This window comes from Fusarium oxysporum, chromosome I (assembly GCF_013085055.1).
Source record: "Fusarium oxysporum Fo47 chromosome I, complete sequence".
Lineage (NCBI taxonomy): Eukaryota > Fungi > Ascomycota > Sordariomycetes > Hypocreales > Nectriaceae > Fusarium > Fusarium oxysporum.
The window spans coordinates 3,844,325-3,867,364 of record NC_072840.1 but is presented as its reverse complement, the minus strand read 5'-3'; the positions used below and the strand labels follow the sequence as shown (position 1 = coordinate 3,867,364).

The window sequence follows — 23,040 nt, the reverse complement described above, 5'->3', positions numbered from 1 at the left end:
GGGTCTACAGTGCATTGTCTACCTGTTTATGCAAACCAGCCACTGCACTTTCATCCTACAAGCTGAGCTGAGCTTAGCTTAGCTTAAAGGCAACGGGCTATGAGATGGGGCTATGGAGAGGTCTTCTCGGCGGTCAAAAATACTTTTTTATACCGCTTCAATCGAATGGTTTCTATGAGGTGCTAAAAACAGACACAAGACTCTCAGATATGCCCCACCCGATGCCCAGAGCTATGTAAGGTGCTGTACGCAGGTGGGGGTTGTACCTGGTTTAATTGGGTGCATCGCTCAGCGCCTTACCCGCCACAATTTTGTTGGTGCAGGGCCTCACGTCAGCCTACAGGCTACCTTAGGAGTTCACCTCGGGCATGTATGTTTCTCTCACCTCAAGATCTCTCACCGCCCAATGACCCCGTAGGAGCGAAAGAGGCACGTGATCGCGTGTCAAGTCTCCACACCCACTTCAGGCAACGCGAGGCTCTCGACGCGTCATTTTCACGACATACAAAGACGAGGACAACATTGACGAGCTCGGATTTGGGCGGACTGCCGCTAGTCTTGTATTGCATTTTGATTGCCAAATTCTGGGATATCTAAAGAATTGCCCCTTTTGAGGCCTTCAGTTGTGCAGCTGAAGGGTGACGGCAACATGGATGATGCCGATTCGGCCAACCCGCAGCTGCTAGCTTGGGTCAAAGAATGGCTCGATCTGGCGCGCGAACGCAATTCGAAAGGTGTTACAACTTACAGAACTGCTTATAATTCGTTAAAAGCATGTCCAATCACCTTTGAACACCCTGCACAGTTGCAGCAGCTCAAAGGTTTCGGCCCCAAACTCTGCGAACGCCTTGAGCAGCAATTAAAGAAACTCTGCGAACAAAATGGCCTGCCTATGCCCCCACACCCCAGGTCTCGTAAGGCGATACCAGTTGCTGGAGTCGACAATGGCGAGAGCTCTTCAAGGCCTGCCAAAAAAGCACGGAAGCCTAAAGCATATGTTCCTGCTTTACGCTCTGGAGCCTTTGCCTTAGTAGTTGGCCTTTCTACATTGGATGAAGACTCTTCTGTTGGAATGACAAAGGCGGAACTCATCGAAGTTGCACAACTGCATTGCGACTCATCCTTCTCGGCTCCTAGCGACCCTACCAAATTTTACACTGCCTGGAACTCGATGAAAACTTTGCTGCAAAAGGAATTGGTGTACGAAAGAGGACGACCTCTACGGAGATACGCCTTAACTGATGAAGGATGGGAAGTTGCAAAACGTATAAAAGACACGGAGCACTGGCAGGCCGAGAATGGAAGAGCTAAAGACCCGACTTCAGCACAGCCTGTTAATCCAGTTTGCCAACCAAAATCCAATCATAGGCCTAGGTCGCCTTCGATTGAAATTTTCGAACCTGCGAAAGCGCCTTCAGAATACCAAAACGTTGTGTCTGATGGCCCAACAGTGTCGGACGACAATTCGTTGCCAAATTTTACACCAATTCGACTACCTCCGGGATCCTTTACTGTTAACTTAGTGCTAGACGTTCGCGAGGTCAGAGCGAAGACTGATCGCGATTACATGCAAGAGGAGCTTGCAAAACTGGGCGCAAAACCCATCATGCGCAGTATGGAACTTGGAGATGCCCAGTGGATCGCAAAATGCCATGATCCAAATCTGCTCCTATCACAAGGTGCTGAGGGCGATGAGGTCATTTTGGACTGGATTGTTGAAAGGAAACGCCTTGATGACCTGATTGGGAGTATCAAGGATGGCAGATTCCACGAGCAAAAGTTTCGTCTGCAGCGATCAGGTGTGAGGAAAGTTATTTACATCATCGAAGAGATCTCCATGGACCCGGAAGTAACATCTAGATATACCGAAGCCGTCCGGTCAGCCATTGCCTCCACACAAGTAGTCAATGGCTACTTTGTGAAGAGGACGGCAAAAATGGACGACACAGTCAGGTATCTTGCTCGCATGACAGCGATGCTGAAGCGGACATACGAGAGCAAACCACTCAACGTCATTCCTACCAAAATTCTTACATCTCAGAATTATCTTCCTCTGCTAAAGCACCTGAGAGAATCTATATCTCCAGACTGGTATATCACTTATCCCGCCTTTTCGTCACTTGCATCCAAGTCAGAGTCTATAACCCTGCGAGACGTATTTTTGAAAATGCTTATGACCACCAAGGGCGTCACGGGAGAAAGAGCGCTCGAGATTCAGAAGCGTTGGAAAACTCCATATGATTTTGTCAAGGGTTTTGAGGCCTGCGGAAGTGGCGAACAGGGGCTGAAACGCAAACGCGAGCTGGTCTTTAGTCAGACAAGTCATCTTGTCGGACGAAAGAAGTTTACCAAGGCTTTGAGCACCAAAATTGCAGAAGTCTGGGGTGATGCATGATAGTTTTGTATACGTGCGAGGAGACGAACGTGTACGGATATTGGGAAAGGAGGGATATTCCGATTATACTGAAAGGCAGACGGTGTCAACAGGATGGAATGACCGGTATTTCAAGGCATTTGTATTAAAGCGTTGGTGGTATCAAGCCGATAGGATCCATGAGCATAGTGATACCCAGGATTATGAGAAATACGAACCTAAACCTTTAATGATGAAATCTATTAGCCTCATGGCTTTCCGCCGAATCCCTGGGCCACGATTCTCTCAACGATCTTCTCAATAAAGGGAAACGAGGCAGCAGCTCCAGGTTCCGAGCCAACAACACCGCCCAGAGACTTCTCTGCATACTTGGCCATCATATCAACCTCAACATTGACAGTGTCACCCTTCTTCTTCTGCGCCACGACAACCCTCTCTTGGGTGTACGCAATCAGCATAACCTCCCACCATGCTTCATCATCGTTGACCTTGGTGACAGTCAAGCTTGTGCCATCGATGGCGATAAAACCCTTGTACACAATGTACCGCAGCATATCCTTGCGGGCTGGTTGGAACCGGAAGGTCAAGGCATTGCCATCCTTCTCAACAGAGAGGATCTCGGCAGTAGTGTCGACATGACCCTGAACAAAGTGGCCGCCCATGCGGGTATCAGCCCGAACAGCACGCTCAAGGTTGACGTTACTGCCCTCCTTGAGATCGCCTAAGTTGGTGATGCGTAGAGTCTCGGGGGCAACGCCAATGGTGAAAGCCTCGGAGGTGAAGGATGTGACTGTAAGGCAGACGCCGTTGACAGAAATGGAGTCGCCGTCATGGCAGTCTGAGAGGAGCTTTGACCCAGAAGGAATGGAAATGGTCAGAGAGGTGCCTCCTGTTGAGTCATTGGTGTTGAGGTTGGAGACAACTAGAAGCATGTGAGTGAGTGAGTATCTAATATTGAAGTGAACATAACGAACCTCCCACTTCTTCAACAATTCCGGTAAACATGATGGGAATATATGATTTGATGCCTGGGTCAGCGATGTTGAATAGGTAGGATTATATATCGAAGTTAACGGAAAGTCTACAGGTAACAAGCAATGACAAATGCTTAATGAGTCGGATGGGTACTGATGCTATTCCACTCTGCCCCGCGGCCCGCGAATGCCCCGCACTGGCTCTGAAAGAAATACCGGGACAGCTTTGGGTTCTGATGCTTTATTGCCGCACAAGCATATCGATTTCGTAAAACTGTATTCAGAGTGGTAAAGTAGTTCCTTAGAAGCCCATTTGCCTAATCATCCGGCTTAATAAACCTGTCAATCCGAATACTCATGACGGTTCGTGTCAACCTCCCATGTTACCAGGCGGGGTGGCATTCTGTCAATCTCTGCCCCTCAGTCTTCAACGAAGTGCCTGGCTTTGAAAAAAGAAAATGATAGCAATGTAAATGGTGAGACGTCAGCAGAGCACCTGGCTGGCACATGAAAATGGAAATTGCATTTAGTTTATCACCATTTGTCAACTCTTGCCTGGAGAGGGAGAGACAATAATCAAAAACCAAGATTCTTGGCTGGCTTCCCTCATGGGTCGTTATCGATAAGACCCGCCTAAATTTTTCAGTTTCCCACTCAACACCAAGGCACAAGCTTCTGACAGAACAAGACTGTCCATTAGCTACACAATATCTCGTTTAAAACTCTTGCAGCAGTCGCTATTTGACTGGATCTCACACCCCGATATCTGACCGTGGCTCACATATAGCCTTATAGAATACTACTGCATCATTACTTCTTCTAGAAGCGTCGACATATCTCATATCAATCACACACCCCGCCTCATAGCATCATGGCGCCCTCGAGACCTGACGCTAAAAAGACGAACCCGGACATCGCAAGACTCCTTGTCGATGCGCAAACTCAGCTCGAGGTCGGAAAATTAGAAGAGGCTGCCACGCTTGCCCAGCAGGCCCTTGATGCTACCGGTCAGGGCGGCGACTTTGAGCTCAGTGCTGCCAATCTTCTAGGTACAATTTTTGTCGAGTCCGGCGACATTGACGAGGCGCGAGCCGCGTTTGAGCGCGCAGTCTTTCTTGATGAAGATGGTACCGCAGATGAGAAGATTGGTGGAGGTCCTGAGAAGTTCCTGCTGCTTGCACAGCTTAGCGAGGAGGGTGGCCTCGATAGTGTGCAATGGTATGAGCGAGGTGCTACCGCTCTTCGAAAGCAGATCGCAGTCCTGAGCGAGCTCCGATCGCCAACCCCTGAGCAAAGGACCACCCTTCAAGAGAAGCAACACAAGCTCGGAGGAGTCCTGTGCGCTGTGGCTGAAGTGTACATGACCGATCTGTCATGGGAACCTGATGCCGAGTCACGTTGTGAGACTCTTATCACTGAGGCTATGCTCCTCGCCCCTGCTGCGCCAGAGACATGGCAAACCGTCGCCAATGTTAGAATCTCACAGAGCCGCGCCAACGAAGCTCAGACAGCTCTGCGCAGAAGTCTCGAGCTGTGGCAGAAACTCCCTCCTCAGCACCCTGATGTTCCCGAATTCCCCACCAGAATTGCGCTTGCTCGTTTGTTGATGGAGACTGAATTGGAAGATGAGGCATTGAGTGTGCTGGAGCGACTTGTTACAGATGACGACACAAGTGTTGAGGCATGGTACTTAGGTGGTTGGTGCCTATATATCACCGGCGAAAAGCTCAAGACTACTGCCTCAAAGCCATGGAACGACGAAGCCAAGGTCAGCGAGGAATGGAAGGGATCATGGAAGTCATCGCGGCAGTGGCTTATGCAGTGCTTGAAACTGTATCAACAGCAGGATTACGAAGATGAGCGCCTGGGTGAGCATGCCAAGGAATTGCTATCAGAGATCAACAAGGAGCTTGGCGAGCCAGCTGATGGTGAGGAAGATGACTGGGAGGATGCCAGCGATGGCGCAGAGGAAGACGCTGAAATGCAAGGTTGATGACTTTATACAAGGACAGAGAAATTGGACACGTGAGCATTACGTATGGCGTTTAGGAACAAAAAATGGGCATATCTAGAAGAAATCTTGTTGCCTCTAGTTATAGTTAAAACTGGATGGTCCAGACCCAAGTCTATATCATCATGGCAGTACTAGGCCCCTCAAGGCCTGTCGTAGCCAACCAAGACCAGATAAATCCGTGGCAACATCCATCGTCTCATGCCGTAGTAAGCTGTTCGCCTTTTTGTATCAGTTCCCAAGCCCAAACTCCAAGTAATGCATGCTTGTCATATACCACCTTATGCGGCCTCAACTTTAAGTTTCTCGATACCCTCGACAGGCATGTCGTCCTCTTCCTCTTCACCCTTGCCAGCAAGACCCCTCTCCCAGAGCTGTCTACCCGTCATGCGGGCGGGTTCCTTGGTCTTCGCTTTCTTCAGCTCAGCAAGACGCTCGTCTTCCTCCTGCTGCCTCTTCTCCTCCATCTCCTTCAAGAAGCCCTCACGCCACTTCAAAAATGTCTCGGGCGTAACAGCTGTGCCGTGAAATTTCTTGTTCTCCTCTGCCTCAGCAGCCAGCGCAGCTTCCTCATGTGCCTTTGTGATGACGTCCTTGCGCTCTTGGACAAGCTGCTCGGCATTATCCTTCAGTGTTGATACGATTGAAAAGACCATGGCCATTCCGAGGTTTTCTTGAATGGTGTCGTCGAGACTGGCAAGGAGCTGGTCGCGGTCTTCTGCAATGTTGAAGTGTTCGTGGGGTGTGGCATTTGGAGGAGCGAGGATGTCGAGATGAGGTGGCTTTTCGGGATAATCTTCTGGATATCTCACTTGGAGAAGTATGGTAGGAGGATCTTGATCTTCTTCACCTGGAATGTCTAACGCGACTGATACTCTAAACTCGGTTTCAGAGATATCTACAGCAATGGTTAGGCAAAAAAGACAACATGTTTTTTCAGCAGCAGATTTGTACCTGTGATTTCATCAGGGAAAATAGATTCAAGCACTTCGCGCTCTTCGATCTGATCTTCTCGCCCCATTTTGGCGGGCTGTCTTCGGGAGCCTTTATAACTGTAAAATGTTACTTTTGATAGAGCCGAATGACGAGAGTCCCAAGAGTCCTCATGGGAGTGGGGAGGTTTACAGGCCGCGGGGTGTAAGGCGGAACAGGTTTAGTGTCTCGTTGACCGCCCGGCATTTCTAAATACTCTACCGTCCGTGTTAGTCATGGGCGGCTCACACTCTGACTTCTAATTTACTGGACGATTAGGTATATATCTCATCTTCAATCGATGGCTTCTCAAGACATGGTCCGAATTTATATCATTGAAATCTCACGGACCTCGTGGACGTACTTGTGGACTTCAGTATATTACTCTGTCTTGTTCATCTCCTTGCTTCGTCACGCTTGAATCAATCCTATTGTTGCTCAGCTTCCCCCACATTCATATGCGCCAGGTGAAACTTGCTGCAATACCCACTATCCAATGACCTCAAAACTCCCGTTTCCTTGCATATTGATCTTAGAGATACCGACCGGCCCGATCAATATTCGTCCCAGTCACAGAGCGGGACTATGGGCTCGTTACCCGTTAATCCCTTTGCCGCCAGTCTTACAGCTCGGCCATCAAGGTAACTCTGATAGGGTGCCTTGGGGATTCGTTTCTGGTTGTCCTCCCATAGTTGATATTCGACAGCTTGCCAAACTTGGAGTTGGTCCATAAAGTTCCCACGTGGCTTCACCTTTCGCCTTGCCCTGACTTCAGCGATAATGACGTCCAAACTCAGTTGTCGTTGACGCATCAGATATGCTATTGCAACGGAAGCTGATCGGGACATCCCAAGGCGACAATGGATCAATACATTCGATTCTCGCGCCGAATCTTCGCTTTCGATGGTTGAAGCCGTGTCAGGGTCGAATTCTTCTGAGATAAAAGAAGATGGCGACCGCAGTGAACCGTGACGATCTAGTTGTAGGTCGATAAAGTCGCAGATGTCGTCTAATAAGCAGAGGATGTCCATCGTTGAATTATCAAGGCAAGGCACAAATAGATGGCACTCTTGGGGGACAATTTGCCTGTTTTTGGGATTCTCCCATTTCGAATATGGGCCGTCCAAGAGGGAGACTATTGCTGTGATGTTGTGATGGCGAAGAACATTGCGATTCATGGAACTTGCAACATTCCCAACAAACAGATTAGGGGCAACCTGAGAAATTGATGGGGAGTCCATATTATCTGTGATTGATGAGAGTCGGCTCTTTTTAGTTTCAATTGACTCTGGAAAGTGAAAGTTGATCGTACTCAGATCACCAACGCCGGAGCCGGGAACGTGCTGCATTGCATTTATGCAGACCCCTCACATGCAGAGGCTACTTAAGTGGCAACTCACAGGACTTCAATGCCTGTTATATTGTGCGATAAGTTCATTGTGGCACCGAATATCCTTGGATTCCTGGGTCTATGAACGTGTTTCATTCAGTCAACGGACGTATAATATGAGGCTGGACTCGGTAGTATATCAACTGCAGTCGGGATATGCAATTTTCAACCCAGGGGAGCGAAATAGTATTATCATGTTAATTGGACAAGGTTTTCTGCATCAAGATTCCTTCAAATACGATTGTATTTGCTTTTGATCTGTGGTCCCCGTACTATTAGTTGGTGCTGAACTCGCCGTCAGACACTTCATCTAGCGCTCAAGAGACATCGTCACATCCAATCTTTCTAGTTACCAATTATTACAGTCTCCAGCACCCAGGATCTCTTATTTGTCTAGAGCTACTCTCTTGTAATTCATTTCTAGACTGCAACTCGAGACCATATGCCCAGCTCGAAGAGATCACAGGTAAGAAACTCGTTAAGACATATGTATAACCACCCAGCATGAATATCAACTGGGACTTATTTAGCGTTTAATACATCACAACAAAACCGAGGTGTCTTTGTTTCAAGCTCGTTAGTGTAAGAGGATGGCAAGGGGTGCACGTGACTCATAGAACCTGGATCAGAAAAATGGGACCGCTCTTATCAGTTAGCCAAGCGCGGGAGTTCAACCTTATCGCTAGAAAAAAAAGTTGCTGAACTGAATTGCGACTCTGCATCTACCCATCAAGTTCACGACAATGGCTACCAAAACCGCAGCTGTTGGCAACAAGCGAAAGTCCGCTCCTGGCGGCAAGGCCAAAACTGATTCCAAAGTTAAGAAGGCTCGACTTGATGAGACCAAGGTCCGAAAACAACCCGTTGAAGAGCCCGAGGACGATGATATGGAGGACGTTTCAGACGAGGAGGACGGCGGTGCCGAACTGAGTGAACAGGCTCCTCAGAAGTCTTCGAATGGTGCTCAAAACGGAAAGAACTTTGAGCGAGGTATGCTATTTTGTAGATACTGCACGCGCGCCTGGCCAATGCTAACTGTTCTCCTAGGCCAAACTTCACGCGAATCCCATGCTAAACAAAAGCAGCTCGCCCAAGAGCGCAAGGCCGCTAAGCCTCTTGCTGACGAAGTTCAACGCACAAAGAAGCTGTGGGAACGGCTGCGACGAAAGTCTCACGTTCCCAAGGAGGAGCGACAGACATTGGTCGACGAACTATTCACCATCATCACGGGTCGCATTAAGGACTTCGTCCTCAAGCACGATGCTGTGCGAGCTGTTCAAACCGCCATCAAATACGCCTCACCCGAGCAGAGGAAGCAGATTGCCCGTGAGCTGAAGGGTACATATGCTCAGCTTGCTGAGAGTCGATATGCCAAGTTCTTGATCGGAAAGCTTCTTGTCCAGAACGATGAGGAGATCCGCGATATCATTATCCCCGAATTTTACGGCCGTGTCCGAAAGATGATCAACCACGCCGAGGCATCATGGATTCTCGACGATATTTACCGAGGCGTTGCGACAAAGGAGCAAAAGGCCATTCTTCTCCGCGAGTGGTACGGTCCCGAGTTCTCTCTTAAGGAGCTCACCAAGGACACGGAGCCCACTGCCGACCTCAAGACTATCCTGGAAGCTGAGCCCAGCAAGCGCAGCCCCATTATGAAGAGTCTGGTTGACATGATCGGCTCTCTTGTCAACAAGAAGATGACCGGTTTCACTATGCTCCATGATGCCATGTTCCAGTACTTCTCCAACACCCAGGTCGGCACGGAAGAGTTCACCGAGTTCTTCGAGATGGTCAAGGGCGACGAGAGCGGAGATTTGTTGAAGAACATGGCTTTCACTCGTAATGGCGCCAAGCTCACATGCCTGCTTCTTGCCCATGGCTCCTCAAAGGACCGAAAGCAGATTCTCAAGACTTATAAGGACACCTACCTCCTTATGTCCGGCGATATTTGGGCCCACCTTATCCTCCTTACCGCCTACGACGTAGTCGATGACACCAAACTGACTGCCAAGACCATCTTTCCCGAACTCATCGGCGAAGGCGAGAACATCGCCCAGAATGTTGTCGCAACAGCCAACAACCCCTTTGCCAGGTCAACGATTCTCTACCTTTTCGAGGGATTAGCTAAGAGCCTTTTCCCTTCTAGCCAATCATTCGATGTCGAGCTTCTCAAGGAGGTTCACGAGATCCGGAAGACAACAAGTAAGAAAGATGAGGACATTCGACGCAACGAACTCATTACTGCTGTTTCTCCCCAGCTCATCACCGCCATCGCAGAGGCACCCACTGAGCTGACCGCAACCGCTTTTGGCTGCCAGTTCATTACCGACGTTCTTCTCTCGGGAGTTGGTGAAAAGCAAGCTGCTCTTGAGGCCATTGCTCAATCAGCCAGCGGTGACCCCAGCCAGGAGCCAGCCGAAGACGACCTCCAACCCCAGATCCACATTTCACGGACACCTCACGGCGCTCGCATGCTCAAGTCGTTAATCCAAGGGGGCAAATATGACAAAGCAGCTGGCAAGATCATCCCTGTAGACCCTCCTCTGGAGTTCTCCAACACTCTCTATCCCGTCATCAAGGAACACATCATGGACTGGGCCACCGGCCCCGGCTCATTTGTTGTTGTGGGTCTCCTTGAGGCCCGTGACTTCAGTGAGGTTGATGCGCTCAAGAAAACACTTAAGAAGAACAAGAAGATTCTTGAGAAGGCTGCGACAGAGGAGACAGCTGAGCAGAAGGCGGCACGTGAGGCTCAGGAAACTGCGCCTAAGGGAGCTAAGAAGGGTAAGAAGAAGGGCGACAAGCCTGTTGGTAATGCTGGTAGCAAGCTTTTGTTGGAGAAGTTGTAAAGCACAGTTTGAAGATATTGGACAATGGATAGAGATGAGGTGCTTTATTTATCATATATCAGGCGTATAAAACTAGGGTGTTTTTGACAATGATATCACGGACTATGATATGCTGCTTATCCATTTTCTGACTGCCCATTGCAGCCAAGTGATCAGCACTGATTTTCATCGAATATTGCGAGCACGATGAAACGATGCACGAAGTACTGTTTTCATTTCACCATTACGCAGGAAATGCGCCAGGCAATCATTGGTTGCTTTGGGTTGGTGCAGTGCAACGATGTACACAACTAACGGTTACAGTATTGCGCCGCAAGGGTCACACATGGCAGTGACGGTTTTATCTGCCTGTATCTTGATGAGACTTCCACAATACGGGCTCTTTGGGACGTAGGGCTTGTAAGGAATGGACTGTGGTGTAGGTGCGTAAAGAAGTGGGAGGACACCATGGAATGGAAATTGTCATATACATACTTACATCTGGATGCTAACCCACCTTCTACGTATATCACTCGAGTGTGCTTTGGGCGACTTCTCTGTGCTTTACAGAAGAGTGCCTGGCCGTTGAATATAGTGGCCTTTCAAAGGTGTTGCGTAACTCTGTGTTGCCATGGCAGTTAGAAGTGTTACAGTGATCCAACGTTTCATACTACCTTGCCTAGGTGTGAAGATCAATTAATGTCTTTAGATTTCTGTGAGGCATTCAGAGTTCAGGAGGAGACTGGGGCAACTGGGCTGCCAATCTTTTCACTAGCAGATGGGTTATAGGCACAGAGCAATACCACCGAACCATGATAAATCGAGTATGTTTACGTTAGCTTGACTTGAGTATATTCAAACCTATCACACTCCTCGGCTCCCACGAGGTGTGTTCGTGATCTGATGATTCGCAAACTGTTGCACGGGGGAGGTACTTATTTGCTACAAAACAATCGTCACTCAGCTATAGGAGGTACCTTAGCCATTTGTTAAGGTACGCTGTGAGTATACCCAAGTACCTCTTTGTAACATGGCTTTTGATCGTGATTTTTAAGTGGCCGTGATGGAGGAAGTTTGGCCGACAGCTGTTGGCAGCTGGCAACTGACAAACTTCCTTTGCCTCCGCCCCCTTTCCTTCTCATTGTATCAGGCGGAACCCGCCAAAACGCGCGCAACGTCACAAATGCAATCGTTTCATTTCTCCTCGATTCTCTGCTTTCTTCTCTTCTTCGTTGATTTTCGTTCGTTTGTGTGCTTTTCTATCAAGTCGGCGGTAATATCATCCACCTTTTTAGGAGCAGAGTAACAGAATCTTGCGTAGGTACTTACCTTCTTCTCCCCAGATTCACGGAGACTGCGATACTATATCGAACGAAACTGCTTGGGGTGGCTACAAACGCAAACCAATATCATACTCAACAGGGAGCGAAACACAGGCAGACAAATATTCTTTTCTTCCTCTCGACTGCCCGTTTGCTTCTCTTGCTATACTGTGTTTGCCGATATGGCCACAAGCCTACAATCTCGCCATGGAAAAGAATGCCGCGCTGACAAGGCATACCACGAATGTAGTTACTTCGACTTTGAGTTTAAAGGCTGCTGCTCTCACAATCCATGCATCAGGCCTCGTGGCTGTCGCGACGACGATTCTTCAGGCCACGGTTCGTGGCTAACTCGCGACATGTCAGACACCGAGAGCAGTGCTTCAGAGACCACTGTTATTGAGAGTGTCATAGATGTGAGGTCTGCTGTTGGGAGCATTTTCACTGCGAGCTTTCCTTTAGATGACTCTGACACCGAAAGCACTCTCGTGACTCGAAGACGGCCCTCTTCCCACACCAGCATGGACGACGATACTGAGAACGACGCTTCGCCTCGTAGACATTCACACTCGAAGACTATGACAGACTCGGGTACTACTCGCACAATCCCTAACTCGATTCGAATTACGGTGACCAAGAATACGGTTATATTCACCAGCAAGCTGCCTTCCAGCAGCACATCCATTGAATCAATCACCGAGACCGCAGTCAATACAATCCCAACCGCCTCCTTCCAGAGTACGCCGGCCCAGAGCCCCACAGAGACAGAAGCCTCGAGCCTTTCAACAGATGATAGTGACTCTGGAGGTCCTTCCATTGGTCTCATTGTAGGAGGCGTGGTTGGGGGTGTTGCGGCTCTAGCTCTTATAGTTCTCGTTGTGATTATTCTTCGTCGTCGCAAGGATACCGACGAGCAACTTGATAGTGCCGATATGCCCTACAACAACTTTGATGAGAAGGAGGAAAAGAGTTACCTCAGCCGGATGTTGTCACGCAGCACCAGCAGGGGAGGCCCCGATCCGTTTGCGCCATTTGGAGGTACGTCTCGTCGATATGCACCATCAGAGTCATCATCAGAAGTGACCGACTCTTTTCCGAAACAAACACTAAAACTACTCTGCAGGCCGTATCGACAGAGTAGACGATCCCCTCCGCCCACCCACTGGCACTTTTGAGATGGATGCCACAGAAAACGTTGTTCATGAGCTTCCGACAGCCACTTTCAGCGACGCCCAAGCAAATGAGTCTCAGACAGGGGGTCATGCGGCTGCCGGCCAGCCAGGCCGTCCTTTCCAGAATGGACCTGCCGCAGCACCTGAATATCCCCCGGCGACTATGTATCCTGTTGACCCTCGGGCCAACCTCAATGCCACTCTTGAAGATCGCCAACAAAAACAGTTTGTCAACCACTGGAATCAGTATAAAGCCCTGGGAGAGGGTGCGCATCAAGGGTAATGGATTTTATGGAAGTCTCGAGGGTTCAGGTGTTGTTCACAATTGACGAGGTCAATATCACAAGCATTTTCTGGCGTCGTGCGGAGAATGAATGCTTTGCATTCTCCCTTTCTTTTTGTACAATATGACTCGCTAGTTGGAAGTCGAATACTACCTATAAGTAGGTTGCAACAATCAGAAGGTGGCGCGCAGATCTGAGCGATGTGAAAGCCCCTCTCATCACCGTATCGACATGCAGATTCTCTTATTGGACAACGACAGCACACACTCGGTAGTTCAATCTTTCCCGCCTGCGGCCCGCTCCACGGGGCTGAATCGGGCGAGTTTCCGTTCCTGCTGTATCACCTCACTGCTTGCTTACGGGGTACAGCTGACCATCGGCTTACTATGCCTTTCCAGATGATGACAACCATTCAATTCGAGCTTACTATATGTCGAGAACTTCTGTACTGTACATAACCCCCGCTGCTACCTTGCAGGATACGCAAGTCGACCAATCTGGGCTGATGTCTGACTGTACATACATTACCAGTCATAGCTTGGACTAGTTTCACCACAACTGCCTCGTTCTCGACAGGGACCTATCACGACACTTGTATCCTGCACAATGTCCTGCCAAGATGAGGGGTGATGGTATATCGAGCCTATATGGGTTCACCGACCAAGACACAACAGGTTGTGGCTTCAGCTGGGCTCAGATACGGCAGCAAGCAGGGAGAATCTGACAGGCGGGTACGAGGCAGTGTGCGAGCAACCAGCCTGCCAGCCCAGCATTGCAATTATAAAAGACCCGTCAAGAGACTGCTACCTTGACCGCAATGATTTAGCCCAGACTCGAGCATTTCGTACTATCCGTTCTCAGTAGCACCACTGATCAGCATGCCTTCTCAACCACAATCCAAACAAGTTTTCCTTCCGCTCGAGGATGGCTCGCACCACGAAGCAAAAGAAGATGCATTTGCAGCCCCCAAACGCATCATCATTTGCTGCGATGGTACTTGGCAGTCCTCGGTGTCAGGCCTGAAGAACATCCCGTCCAATGTTACAAGACTTGCCCGTTCAATTGCTCGTAGCGGCAAGGACAAAGACGACAAAGTATGGCAGCAAGTAGTTTACTACGATGCCGGCATTGGAACAGGAGACCTGGGTCAAGCAGAGGCCAATCGGCAGGGAGGTGCTGGCATTGGCTTTGTGGGCAACGTTATTGAAGCCTACAACTTCATCGTCCTGAACTACAATATTGGTGACGAGATCTTTTGCTTTGGCTTCTCTCGAGGAGCTTATACCGCTCGTGCAGTCGCAGGTCTCGTCACTGATATTGGTATTGTCTGTCCCAAGGATCTGCAAGATTTCCCTGACCTTTACGCCCTGTACCAGAAGAATCCTGATGGTTTCCATTTCCGTAAGTCGCAAGCTTACATGGAATGGGTTAACGGTGTGCCATCCAAAAAGGAGGTTAATGGGGGATCACAAATTCAGTCTCAATGGGACAGTCCTCCTCATCATGATGCCCCTGAGTCGTCCAGATTCGTCAAGGTTGTTGGTGTTTTTGACACTGTTGGAAGCTTGGGTATCCCCGATTTACCCTGGACTCGTTTCAATCTCAAGTTCCTCGAGAAGGCCGTCGGGATCGCTGACCCTGGTTTTCACAACATTCATCTAAGTCCTTGTTAGTAACCCCTCTCGCAATTCATATGCTCAGAACTGACAACTTCGCAGACATTCAGCATGCTTACCATGCTTTGGCTCTGGATGAACATCGAGCACCCTTCTCGCCCAGCCTTTGGCACTTCCCAGCCAGCAAGGACCATAGCCCTCCCAAGCCTGCTAAGGATGTGGAGCAGCTTTGGTCCGACTGGGAGAAGATATACAAGAGCTCCAGCGCAACAAAAAAGCAGCTAGAAGATGCATGGGGTGCTGTAGTTGATGGCGAGATGTATGAACATCTGCAGGGCAATAAATCAGAACTATTGCAAGTATGGTTCCCAGGCGTGCACATCAACATTGGTGGCGGGAATGATGACCTCCTTACTGAGAAGAAGAGTGATCTCGAGCGTAAGTTCTTGCATCTTTGAGCTGCTGGGTGTGCACTGACAAGCATAGAAATCGCACTGATCTCATTCGCCTGGATGTGTGAGCAAGTCGCTCCTTATTTGCAGTTCGTCGAAGACGGTAGCTTGGGCGACCTTGGCAAATCAGCAGTCCAAGACCGCTACAACCTCCTCAAGCCACTCCTAACTAATATTCAAAACGGAGATGAGAAGGACTACGGCCCTGGGCCATTGTCTAGCCGCATCGCAGCCTCCTTGGACCGCACAGGTATCAAGAAAGCAGACGTTCGTAAGATCCCAGAAGAGACAGTCAGCGGCTGGGCAACCGGGCCTATTGTCGACAGCTTCACCGGCGCCATGATCGCTGGAGGCTCCGTCGACAGAGTCCCTGGCAACTATACCAAGGATGACAAGGGTCGCGAGATAGGTGATACATATGAGATGATCCATCCGTGCGTCAAGTATCGCATGAGCAAAGTTCCGAGCTACAAGCCCAAAGCCCTGCGTGGCTTCGAGAGGACTGCTGATGGAGGCAAGGGATATGTGTGGACAAAGGGCAATGTTAAGATCCCGGAATTTGTGATTAAGACGGGAGATGCTTTCTCGAGGCATGTTGCGGAGCAGGATCGTAGTGCTGGCGGAAATGCTCGGGATTTCCTCAAGTCGATTGATGCGGTAGTTGTCTGAGCTGTAGTTTGACTCCTTATATATCAATTTGTTGACCAGGTCAGGCAAGTGATCTTTGTAACGATCATACGCAGTTCTAGCACACTATTACTCTATGGCACTTATCAATAATATCAATAGAGTGCATGGAGCATGTCCCTGGGAAATTCGCAATGGCACCCGTGACTCTCTGGCGTATCAGAGGCTTCCACATCACAAATGAAGCCAGCACCAAGTTCACAGGCAAACTCACAATGCCAGAGCTCTACTCACCGAGATTGAAGCGAATCGATTTATTAGTCTTTTGTCATAAAACATCAGTAGTGCAAGAACAAAGTGTCCCAAGTTCTGCCCAGGTAAGGAATATGCCATCTTGATATCAAACCTGGAAAATTGCAAGGGAATCACTCTGCGTCCCCTGAATACAATATGCGGTGTCCCTTTTCCCCGCTATGCGCCTCAAATGCAAGATAGGTAATTCGTCATCCTCGAGAGTTTTATCTCCCACCTCCAAAGTCTCCCCGTCATTCTTGGTGTAAAAAATAGATACGTGATAACCAATCTGTAAAAATTACGCCGTTCTTGGACCGAAATTTCAAGTCAGATCTTGTTGCTAGGTAGGCCCTTCACCGATTCTGGAGCTTAGAGATCTCATCGAGGAGATCCTGAAGGTCCTGGTCCGAAATCTTGTCGGCCAATGAAGGGATGAGTGTCTTGGCCTCGTCGGCTCCTTCACAGCACAGAGAACCTAAAGACAGCCTGTTAGTATTTTCAAGAAATGTATAATCTTTTAGTAAGCCTGGAAACCGTACCCAGCTGTGCGCGCTCAAACTTGGCGAGGTTCTTATGTGCGCTAAGAAGGCGTTCCACAGCCTCTACGTTCTCCTTTTGAGTGAACCGCGCAAAGTTATCGAGGTAGGTCAATGTCGAGTTCAGCATCCTAGCAAGAGTCAGCCCTACCGCCCGCGATCTAACGGCCACGGGGGTTATTTACTCGGTATTGTTAACGTTCCTACGATCGTTCTTTCGTTTCGCGTGGAGGGCATTCAGAACCAGCGCAGCTTCGGAGAGCGTCAAGGTGTCGACATCTTGGAACTCGCCAAGGTTCAGAACTGCGGAAGCTTCCTCATTACCAGGAGCCGCGGGCTTGGGTCGAGAGGTGCGAGGGTGATTAACCTTCCTAGGCGCGGCAGCAGCTGGGATTTGTTGTTCATCCTCCATTGTGAGAGTAGTTGTATAGAATGCGCTGAAGCTGATTTTTCGATCGCGCAGTATTTGCGTGTCTGCACTCTATGCGCGGACGTTGGAAGAAAGTCGGTGAATGAGGGAGATTCGGATTCAGAGAAGTCGGGTGTGAATTATTGAAAGTTGAAAGACGAGCCTGGAAGAATCTAGAGATCGGAGGCTGAAAGGAAGAACAAGACAATGCAATGTACGTACCCCAGCTTAATTAGTGGGGCTGTCTTTTAGGCCAGGCACCTCCCTAAACAGAGGTACTTGCTTTCGGTGATGGAGTCGCGTGGCGGTCCCGCTGAGAGCAGCTTGTCAATCTGTCAACCTCTAAGAACGAACAACGAGATAGGAAGCTCGATGGGCCCGTATAATCGACGAAATTCATGAGCATAATCGCTATAGACTGTAAGGGTTTCCTGAACAACCGCGACTGACACTAACTCTCTCATTCACAGCTCATCTCTCCCTCATCTCTCACCCTTGTTCATGGTCTCCCATTTGATATAGATGGTTTAGTGAGCTTCAGGGCAAGCTAAACAGACTATTCATAACCAGACAGAGACCGATCATACACGCACAAAAGGAATCATGTGAGGCCGAACACTAAACTATGATGAAGATATGTGCTAATGAGTCAGGACTGTCTTTGCTCTCATCGTCATCAACAAGGCCGGAGGTTTAGTTTACAACAAAAACTTCCACGAAGGCCTTCAACAAATCAGCACAAATGATTATCTAGTTCTCGCAGGAACATTTCACGGGTAGGTACCCCTTCAGCCTTCAAAAGCTGCCCAAATCTCTTCGCGGGCATGTCAGAACTCACATCAATCTCCAGTGTTCACGCCATTACATCTCGTCTCAATCCTGTCAAGAACCTACCAGGCGCAACACCGCCAGGAAACAGACCTGAGCCATCATCAGGCTTAGAGGTTCTTGAGACGGAAAACTTCCGCATGCAGTGCTTCAACACAATGACAGGGACAAAGTTCCTCCTCTTCACCGATACAACACAAGCAAATGTCGATGTCACTATCCGCAGGATCTATGACCTCTATGCAGACTACGTCATGAAGAACCCCTTCTATTCTCTTGAAATGCCTATTCGGTGTGATATTTTTGACCGGAAACTACTTTCGTACATCCGGGAGATCAATAATCGATAGACGGGTATTGGATAGATTTGCGGAGTAATCGGAATCAGCATGTATCGTAATGGCTTTAATCTTCTTGTCGTCTAAACCCCCCTAGCCTGTGTCTATTATACATTTGCTGCAATGTTGACAGAGCTGGACCGTAATCTACTATGAAGTGTCCATCTTGTCTCCGTCGCCTTTCTTTCCGCCCTTATCTTGGTCCTTGCTGCTCGATCCCTGGTTCTCATCTTCCTCCTTGACGTCGCCCAGTGAGGCCTTCTTTGCAGCTTCTTCCTCCTCACGAGCTGCCTTCTCCTGTCGAGCCTTTTCTTCTTCCATACTCATGCGTAGTGCAAGTGCGAGCTCGGGTTCCATTGCAGGGTCGAAACCGAACTCGAATTCATCATTGCTACCGCCTGCGCCTCCAGCTCCGCCAGATCCGCCTGCGTTCTCTCCGAGGAGGATGGGGGTCGAAATGAGTTGGTCGCTAAGAAGCTTGCTGCTAGGAGGAATGACGACCAAGTGGCAGCCTTCGTTGGTCTTGACGGTGTCAATAAAGAGTTGCAGCTTGTTCTTAGTGCTGTCGTCATCGAGATCGCCGAACAGGACAAAGTCGACAGAAATATTGGCTTTCTTCATCTTCTTTGCGAGCGTGGTAAGCTCTTTCTCTGATTCCTCAACGGGGGAGCAGACAAAGACTATTATTCGTTGGCGCTGGGATCGGTTCTGGCGATGCTTCAAGGCAAGCTAAAGAGAGGTCAGTACATGACACCGCTATATTCAGTCGTTTTCAAGACTTACGGTAGCTACCTGGATACCCGTCTTCAGATGGGATGAGCCCCCAATCTTCTTCTTCGTCCTGTGAAGGCCCTCGAGAATCTTGCCCTGCTCAGTGGTGAGAGTCACCAGCACTTCAGGTCCTTTGCCTCCCATGCTCATCAACCCAACGGATGATTCAGGGTTTCCTTGTGTGATGGTCTGAAAGGTGATGTTGACAGCGTCGACTTGCGATTCGAATCGAGTAGGTTGATAGTCGCCATTTCTGCTGCTCTCGCTGTTGTCTACGACAACCATAACCGCCTCAAGAACCATATTGGGTGTTGTTGTTGTTGTTCAACAGCTGTGCAAATATCGTATGCAGCTATAGGAGTTTGTGGCAAGTGTGTACGTGGAGAAAGTGTTTGATATTGGTGTTGAGCTTGGTTGATGGTGAGAAGGTCAAGCTCCCAGTGTCGTAACGCAGTTCAGCCTGGCGGAGTGTAGCTCGATGATGCGAAGTAGTGCTACTTGGTTACTGCGGGGATCACTGCGCACGAACGTGTACCTATACCCTCTTTTCACCGCTACCAATTGCTTGCGCCAGAGCAGCTAGTTGGCTTACCTAATGATAGAGACCCACACACTTTGTTTACTTCCCGCCAGCTCCACCTCTAACCAACGCGCTTGGGGTAGACCACTACAACTTCAGATACATTTCCAGCACTTTTTAGCACTTGTCTATAAACACATTCAGCGCTGACAATGACGATGGCTCCAGTAAATTCAAAAAAGCAGCTTGCTGAGTCCCCTCTCAAGAAGACCATGGTTAAACATGTTCCTCTGCACAGTGGAAGCCCTTCGGCGCAACCACGAAGCCCCATCAGAAAGCGAACGCCTGGTGCTATCACGATGCAACAAAAACAGGCTATGATCGATAACATGCAGCTCGAGAGTATGTGGTTGTTGATCTGCCACGAAGTACACCGCTGACGATCTCGTAGTTACAGAACGCGCTCGTCGATTAAGAGCCCAATATAATTACATGGCAACAACAGTTCGCTCCCGTATCGAAATGCGACTCAACCGCGTCCCCATGTCAATGAGAAACATCAAGATGGGAGACTTGCTACAGAAATTCATGGATCAGGAGCAACAACGAGCCGCGAAATCGGCCGCTATACGAAAACAAACAGCAACATGGGCAGCAAGCCCACCAAAGCAGATTCAATCGGCCGCAAATAATTTGAAGCCCGCGCCACGCACAAAGAAGCGCATGAGGTATGCGTAATATGAAACCTTGAATTCGTAAACTAATAAGGATCCAGTGATGCAATCTCAGGAGACAAAGAAAACGAGGTCGAGCATACCGAGACTGCTAAGAAGAGGGCTCGAGCTGCAACAACCACGGACGTGTCACATGCCCGATCAGGACAAATTTTGTCGCCAACATCCTCCAACTCGCGAATGGCAAATCGGCCTCCATCGCCTACTAAGTCTGGTATTGCACGACCAGCTTCACCACTGAAGCGTCCGGCTACAGCTTCTGGTATGCTGTCGAGCATGGTGGAGAAGGCAAAGGCGACGCGAGCTGGCGCTGGCGCTGGACGCAAGATGACGACAAACTCTACCGCAAGCTCAATGTCGACCAACAGCACTGCTGCCACCAGAAATAAGAAAGCAGTACCAGCAACAAGTACTACTTCAAGAGCGCCTACTTCTCGACCAGGTACACGAACAACGCGTAGATCTATTGCCAACAGTGAGTCCAGTGAGTCGAGCAATGGAACCGTGATAAGGAAGGGGCCCGCAGCCAAGAGTGCTCCGGTCAAAAGGGGGACAGCATCGCGTAAGGGGACGACAGGGGCAGTTCGCAAAACCACAGCGAAGAGCAACCCTTCAACTGCAAGCACAGGTACAGGACGAACTTTGCGAAAACGAGCATAGAACGAATATTGATGAAAGATGACACTGGGTCGTAATTGGTATATTGTTTGTCTCGATACATATTACAGGATCACGGGATAGGAGTTCAGGATCGAAGCGCATGGAGGTGCACTGGAATGCTCCATGTTACTTTATGATTTTCTTTTGAAACTGTATATGCCCATGAGAAACACAGGAGCGCGAGTGTTTCCAAAAATACACTCTGGAATTTTCAATCACGAATGCCTTTTGGTATCTCCCAAACTTATGAACCGCCCTTCTTCTTCTTCTTGTCTTCGACAAGTTCAATATGATCCTCGGGGATCTGCTTGTACTTCTCAAGCAGGAACTCTTCCAACTCAACGCTAACATCACCCTGCACAACAATTTCTTCTCCGCCACCGGGGAGCTTAGTCACTGAAGAGCCTGTAGCAAACTTCTTGCCAAGATCTTTGGCGACCTATGGTATGTTCAGTATGGGGTGATCATCTGCTGAGCTAGGAAACACACCTTCTTGAGTTCCAAGTCAAATGATTCGAGTCCTATCACGGCCGTGACAAACTTCTTCTTGTTTCGCTCAATGCGCTTGATAGTGACAACACTCTTGGCTAACAGATCGGCGTGTTTTGCCTCAGCGGCTTCAGCCTTAGCGGTCTTCTTCTGTGCGTCCTTTGCGGCTCGTTTCTGGGCCTCGACGGATAGTGATGCGGTAGCAGCCTCGAGGGCCTCTGTACGGCTCAGTGTCAACGCGTATCCACGTCCGGGGTATTTTGGACTTCGTACCTGCGGACCAGATCCTGTTGTAAAGCTCTGGTTCGTTCTTTTCTAGCCATTCCTGGCACTTCTTAACGGTTCCGCCATACTCGCAGTACTACTTGGCCGATTAATCAGTTTATGAACTCTCTCGACGATGCGTAGATTCGTAAAGGAAGATTCTTACCTCGGGGGGTAGAGTGCAAACTGTGAGCAATGTTGTGTCAGCCATCGGTTCTTGCTCTGTATCATAATCAACCAAAAGTCGTTATAAAAGAACATACCGCCACAATACTTGACAATACGACCCTGGGGCTCGCCCTCAGGTTGCTCAACGTCAGCCATAGAGATCTCAAACTGTATGCTATAATAGTAAGTGTATACAAAGAGCTTGAAGAAGAAAAGAAAGGTTATGGTTGTATGGAAGCGATACGCGTTTCTCTGCTCGTGCTAGATTGATCTTGCTTAACCTATGGCGGGGTAAATTTCATGGAGGGGCACTTGGGCCTTGTCCCAAGGTGAGCCAAGGTGAGCCGGCCGAGGTGAGTAAGGTGAGTGAGGTAAGGCCAAGTGCAGGACCTGGTTCACATAACCTATCTACAGCGGGGCATGGTTGGGGCCTGAGGCAGCACATGCAATCTTGAAGGTCTACCTAGATCCACAAGTAAACCACAATACAAGACTCATCCATGCAACGCGATGTAACAAACGAGTACTACGCGTTGGTGATAATGTCGACAGGGTTGCATCGAAACTATATGCGCGCTTGCTACCGACGGCATCTCGGCCCCCACAACCAAGAGGGAACGGATGCTTACCGAACCAACATCATGAGCTTCCTGGAGATCGTCGTGAAGTCGACCATGACGTACGTCACTAGTATCATCCCCATAAGTTACTTGTTCCATATTGTGAGGGCTTTTGGGTCGCAAAATATCAAACAATCACCTCATATCTCGGCGGTTGCCTCATCTCGCAACATTTGATCGATCAAACCATGGCCTGCCAAGCTGGCCATCCTCATTTCATCTTGAACTATCTACGGCCAGTGATCTGTCCAAACGAGGCTACACTCATTCAATGACATCCGAGTTGTTCGGAAATCGCTCCTTTCGGCCAGCTCTGTTGCATGACTTGTATCAATCGAGCGACCTCATGGCCTCTTTGTTCATGCGCTCGGGCAGTGCTATCAC

The 23,040-nt window shown here is 49.2% G+C and overlaps 13 protein-coding genes across 13 annotated transcripts; 7 read left to right on the top strand and 6 right to left on the bottom strand.

Annotated features, from left to right (window-relative positions):
- Positions 1-514: 514 nt before the first annotated feature.
- On the top strand, positions 515-2,500 carry FOBCDRAFT_212194 (uncharacterized protein). Its single transcript, XM_031182451.3, has one exon. The coding sequence runs from the start codon at positions 650-652 to the stop codon at positions 2,393-2,395; it is 1,746 nt and encodes a 581-aa protein (XP_031043219.2). The 5' UTR covers positions 515-649; the 3' UTR covers positions 2,396-2,500.
- Positions 2,501-3,556, bottom strand: FOBCDRAFT_212193 (uncharacterized protein). Its single transcript, XM_031182450.3, has 2 exons — positions 3,349-3,556; positions 2,501-3,296 (listed from the first exon to the last, which is right to left on the bottom strand). The coding sequence occupies exons 1-2, from the start codon at positions 3,377-3,379 to the stop codon at positions 2,623-2,625; spliced, it is 705 nt and encodes a 234-aa protein (XP_031043218.2). The 5' UTR covers positions 3,380-3,556; the 3' UTR covers positions 2,501-2,622.
- Positions 3,557-4,025: 469 nt separating this feature from the next.
- On the top strand, positions 4,026-5,491 carry FOBCDRAFT_5765 (uncharacterized protein). The gene has a single exon (XM_031182449.3). It carries the CDS (start codon positions 4,220-4,222, stop codon positions 5,339-5,341), a length of 1,122 nt encoding a protein of 373 aa, XP_031043217.1. The 5' UTR covers positions 4,026-4,219; the 3' UTR covers positions 5,342-5,491.
- On the bottom strand, positions 5,491-6,486 carry FOBCDRAFT_5762 (RWD domain-containing protein). The gene is made up of 2 exons (XM_031182448.3): positions 6,314-6,486; positions 5,491-6,257 (listed from the first exon to the last, which is right to left on the bottom strand). The coding sequence occupies exons 1-2, from the start codon at positions 6,378-6,380 to the stop codon at positions 5,641-5,643; spliced, it is 684 nt and encodes a 227-aa protein (XP_031043216.2). The 5' UTR covers positions 6,381-6,486; the 3' UTR covers positions 5,491-5,640.
- A 110-nt stretch (positions 6,487-6,596) lies between these two features.
- FOBCDRAFT_212189 (protein-tyrosine phosphatase-like protein) lies at positions 6,597-7,916 on the bottom strand. Its single transcript, XM_031182447.3, has one exon. The coding sequence runs from the start codon at positions 7,678-7,680 to the stop codon at positions 6,886-6,888; it is 795 nt and encodes a 264-aa protein (XP_031043215.2). The 5' UTR covers positions 7,681-7,916; the 3' UTR covers positions 6,597-6,885.
- A 490-nt stretch (positions 7,917-8,406) lies between these two features.
- FOBCDRAFT_212188 (armadillo-type protein) lies at positions 8,407-10,728 on the top strand. Its single transcript, XM_031182446.3, has 2 exons — positions 8,407-8,711; positions 8,769-10,728. Exons 1-2 carry the CDS (start codon positions 8,465-8,467, stop codon positions 10,571-10,573), a joined length of 2,052 nt encoding a protein of 683 aa, XP_031043214.2. The 5' UTR covers positions 8,407-8,464; the 3' UTR covers positions 10,574-10,728.
- A 1,505-nt stretch (positions 10,729-12,233) lies between these two features.
- FOBCDRAFT_255813 (uncharacterized protein) lies at positions 12,234-13,542 on the top strand (the record flags this gene model as incomplete). The annotated part of the gene is made up of 2 exons (XM_031182445.3): positions 12,234-12,912; positions 12,998-13,542. 2 exons carry the CDS (start codon positions 12,234-12,236, stop codon positions 13,327-13,329), a joined length of 1,011 nt encoding a protein of 336 aa, XP_031043213.3. The 3' UTR covers positions 13,330-13,542.
- Positions 13,543-14,208: 666 nt separating this feature from the next.
- Positions 14,209-16,080, top strand: FOBCDRAFT_284054 (uncharacterized protein; the record flags this gene model as incomplete). The annotated part of the gene is made up of 3 exons (XM_031182443.3): positions 14,209-14,998; positions 15,049-15,384; positions 15,433-16,080. The coding sequence occupies 3 exons, from the start codon at positions 14,209-14,211 to the stop codon at positions 16,065-16,067; spliced, it is 1,761 nt and encodes a 586-aa protein (XP_031043211.2). The 3' UTR covers positions 16,068-16,080.
- A 175-nt stretch (positions 16,081-16,255) lies between these two features.
- On the bottom strand, positions 16,256-17,443 carry FOBCDRAFT_212182 (HRDC-like protein). Its single transcript, XM_031182440.3, has 3 exons — positions 17,041-17,443; positions 16,859-16,986; positions 16,256-16,794 (listed from the first exon to the last, which is right to left on the bottom strand). The coding sequence occupies exons 1-3, from the start codon at positions 17,265-17,267 to the stop codon at positions 16,673-16,675; spliced, it is 477 nt and encodes a 158-aa protein (XP_031043208.1). The 5' UTR covers positions 17,268-17,443; the 3' UTR covers positions 16,256-16,672.
- A 117-nt stretch (positions 17,444-17,560) lies between these two features.
- Positions 17,561-18,494, top strand: FOBCDRAFT_212179 (TRAPP subunit TRS23). Its single transcript, XM_031182439.3, has 4 exons — positions 17,561-17,684; positions 17,735-17,869; positions 17,918-18,040; positions 18,115-18,494. Coding segments are annotated over exons 2-4 (453 nt in total). The 5' UTR covers positions 17,561-17,684; positions 17,735-17,867; the 3' UTR covers positions 18,443-18,494.
- Positions 18,495-19,682, bottom strand: FOBCDRAFT_246979 (uncharacterized protein). Its single transcript, XM_031182438.3, has 2 exons — positions 19,214-19,682; positions 18,495-19,159 (listed from the first exon to the last, which is right to left on the bottom strand). Exons 1-2 carry the CDS (start codon positions 19,502-19,504, stop codon positions 18,581-18,583), a joined length of 870 nt encoding a protein of 289 aa, XP_031043206.1. The 5' UTR covers positions 19,505-19,682; the 3' UTR covers positions 18,495-18,580.
- Positions 19,683-19,993: 311 nt separating this feature from the next.
- Positions 19,994-21,115, top strand: FOBCDRAFT_195239 (Borealin N terminal-domain-containing protein; the record flags this gene model as incomplete). The annotated part of the gene is made up of 3 exons (XM_031182437.3): positions 19,994-20,123; positions 20,173-20,449; positions 20,497-21,115. 3 exons carry the CDS (start codon positions 19,994-19,996, stop codon positions 21,113-21,115), a joined length of 1,026 nt encoding a protein of 341 aa, XP_031043205.3.
- A 63-nt stretch (positions 21,116-21,178) lies between these two features.
- FOBCDRAFT_284050 (translation initiation factor SUI1) lies at positions 21,179-22,755 on the bottom strand (the record flags this gene model as incomplete). Its single annotated transcript, XM_059611649.1, has 6 exons — positions 21,179-21,554; positions 21,605-21,822; positions 21,878-21,965; positions 22,035-22,090; positions 22,132-22,204; positions 22,666-22,755. 6 exons carry the CDS (start codon positions 22,753-22,755, stop codon positions 21,360-21,362), a joined length of 720 nt encoding a protein of 239 aa, XP_059463873.1. The 3' UTR covers positions 21,179-21,359.
- Between the last annotated feature and the right edge of the window lie 285 nt (positions 22,756-23,040).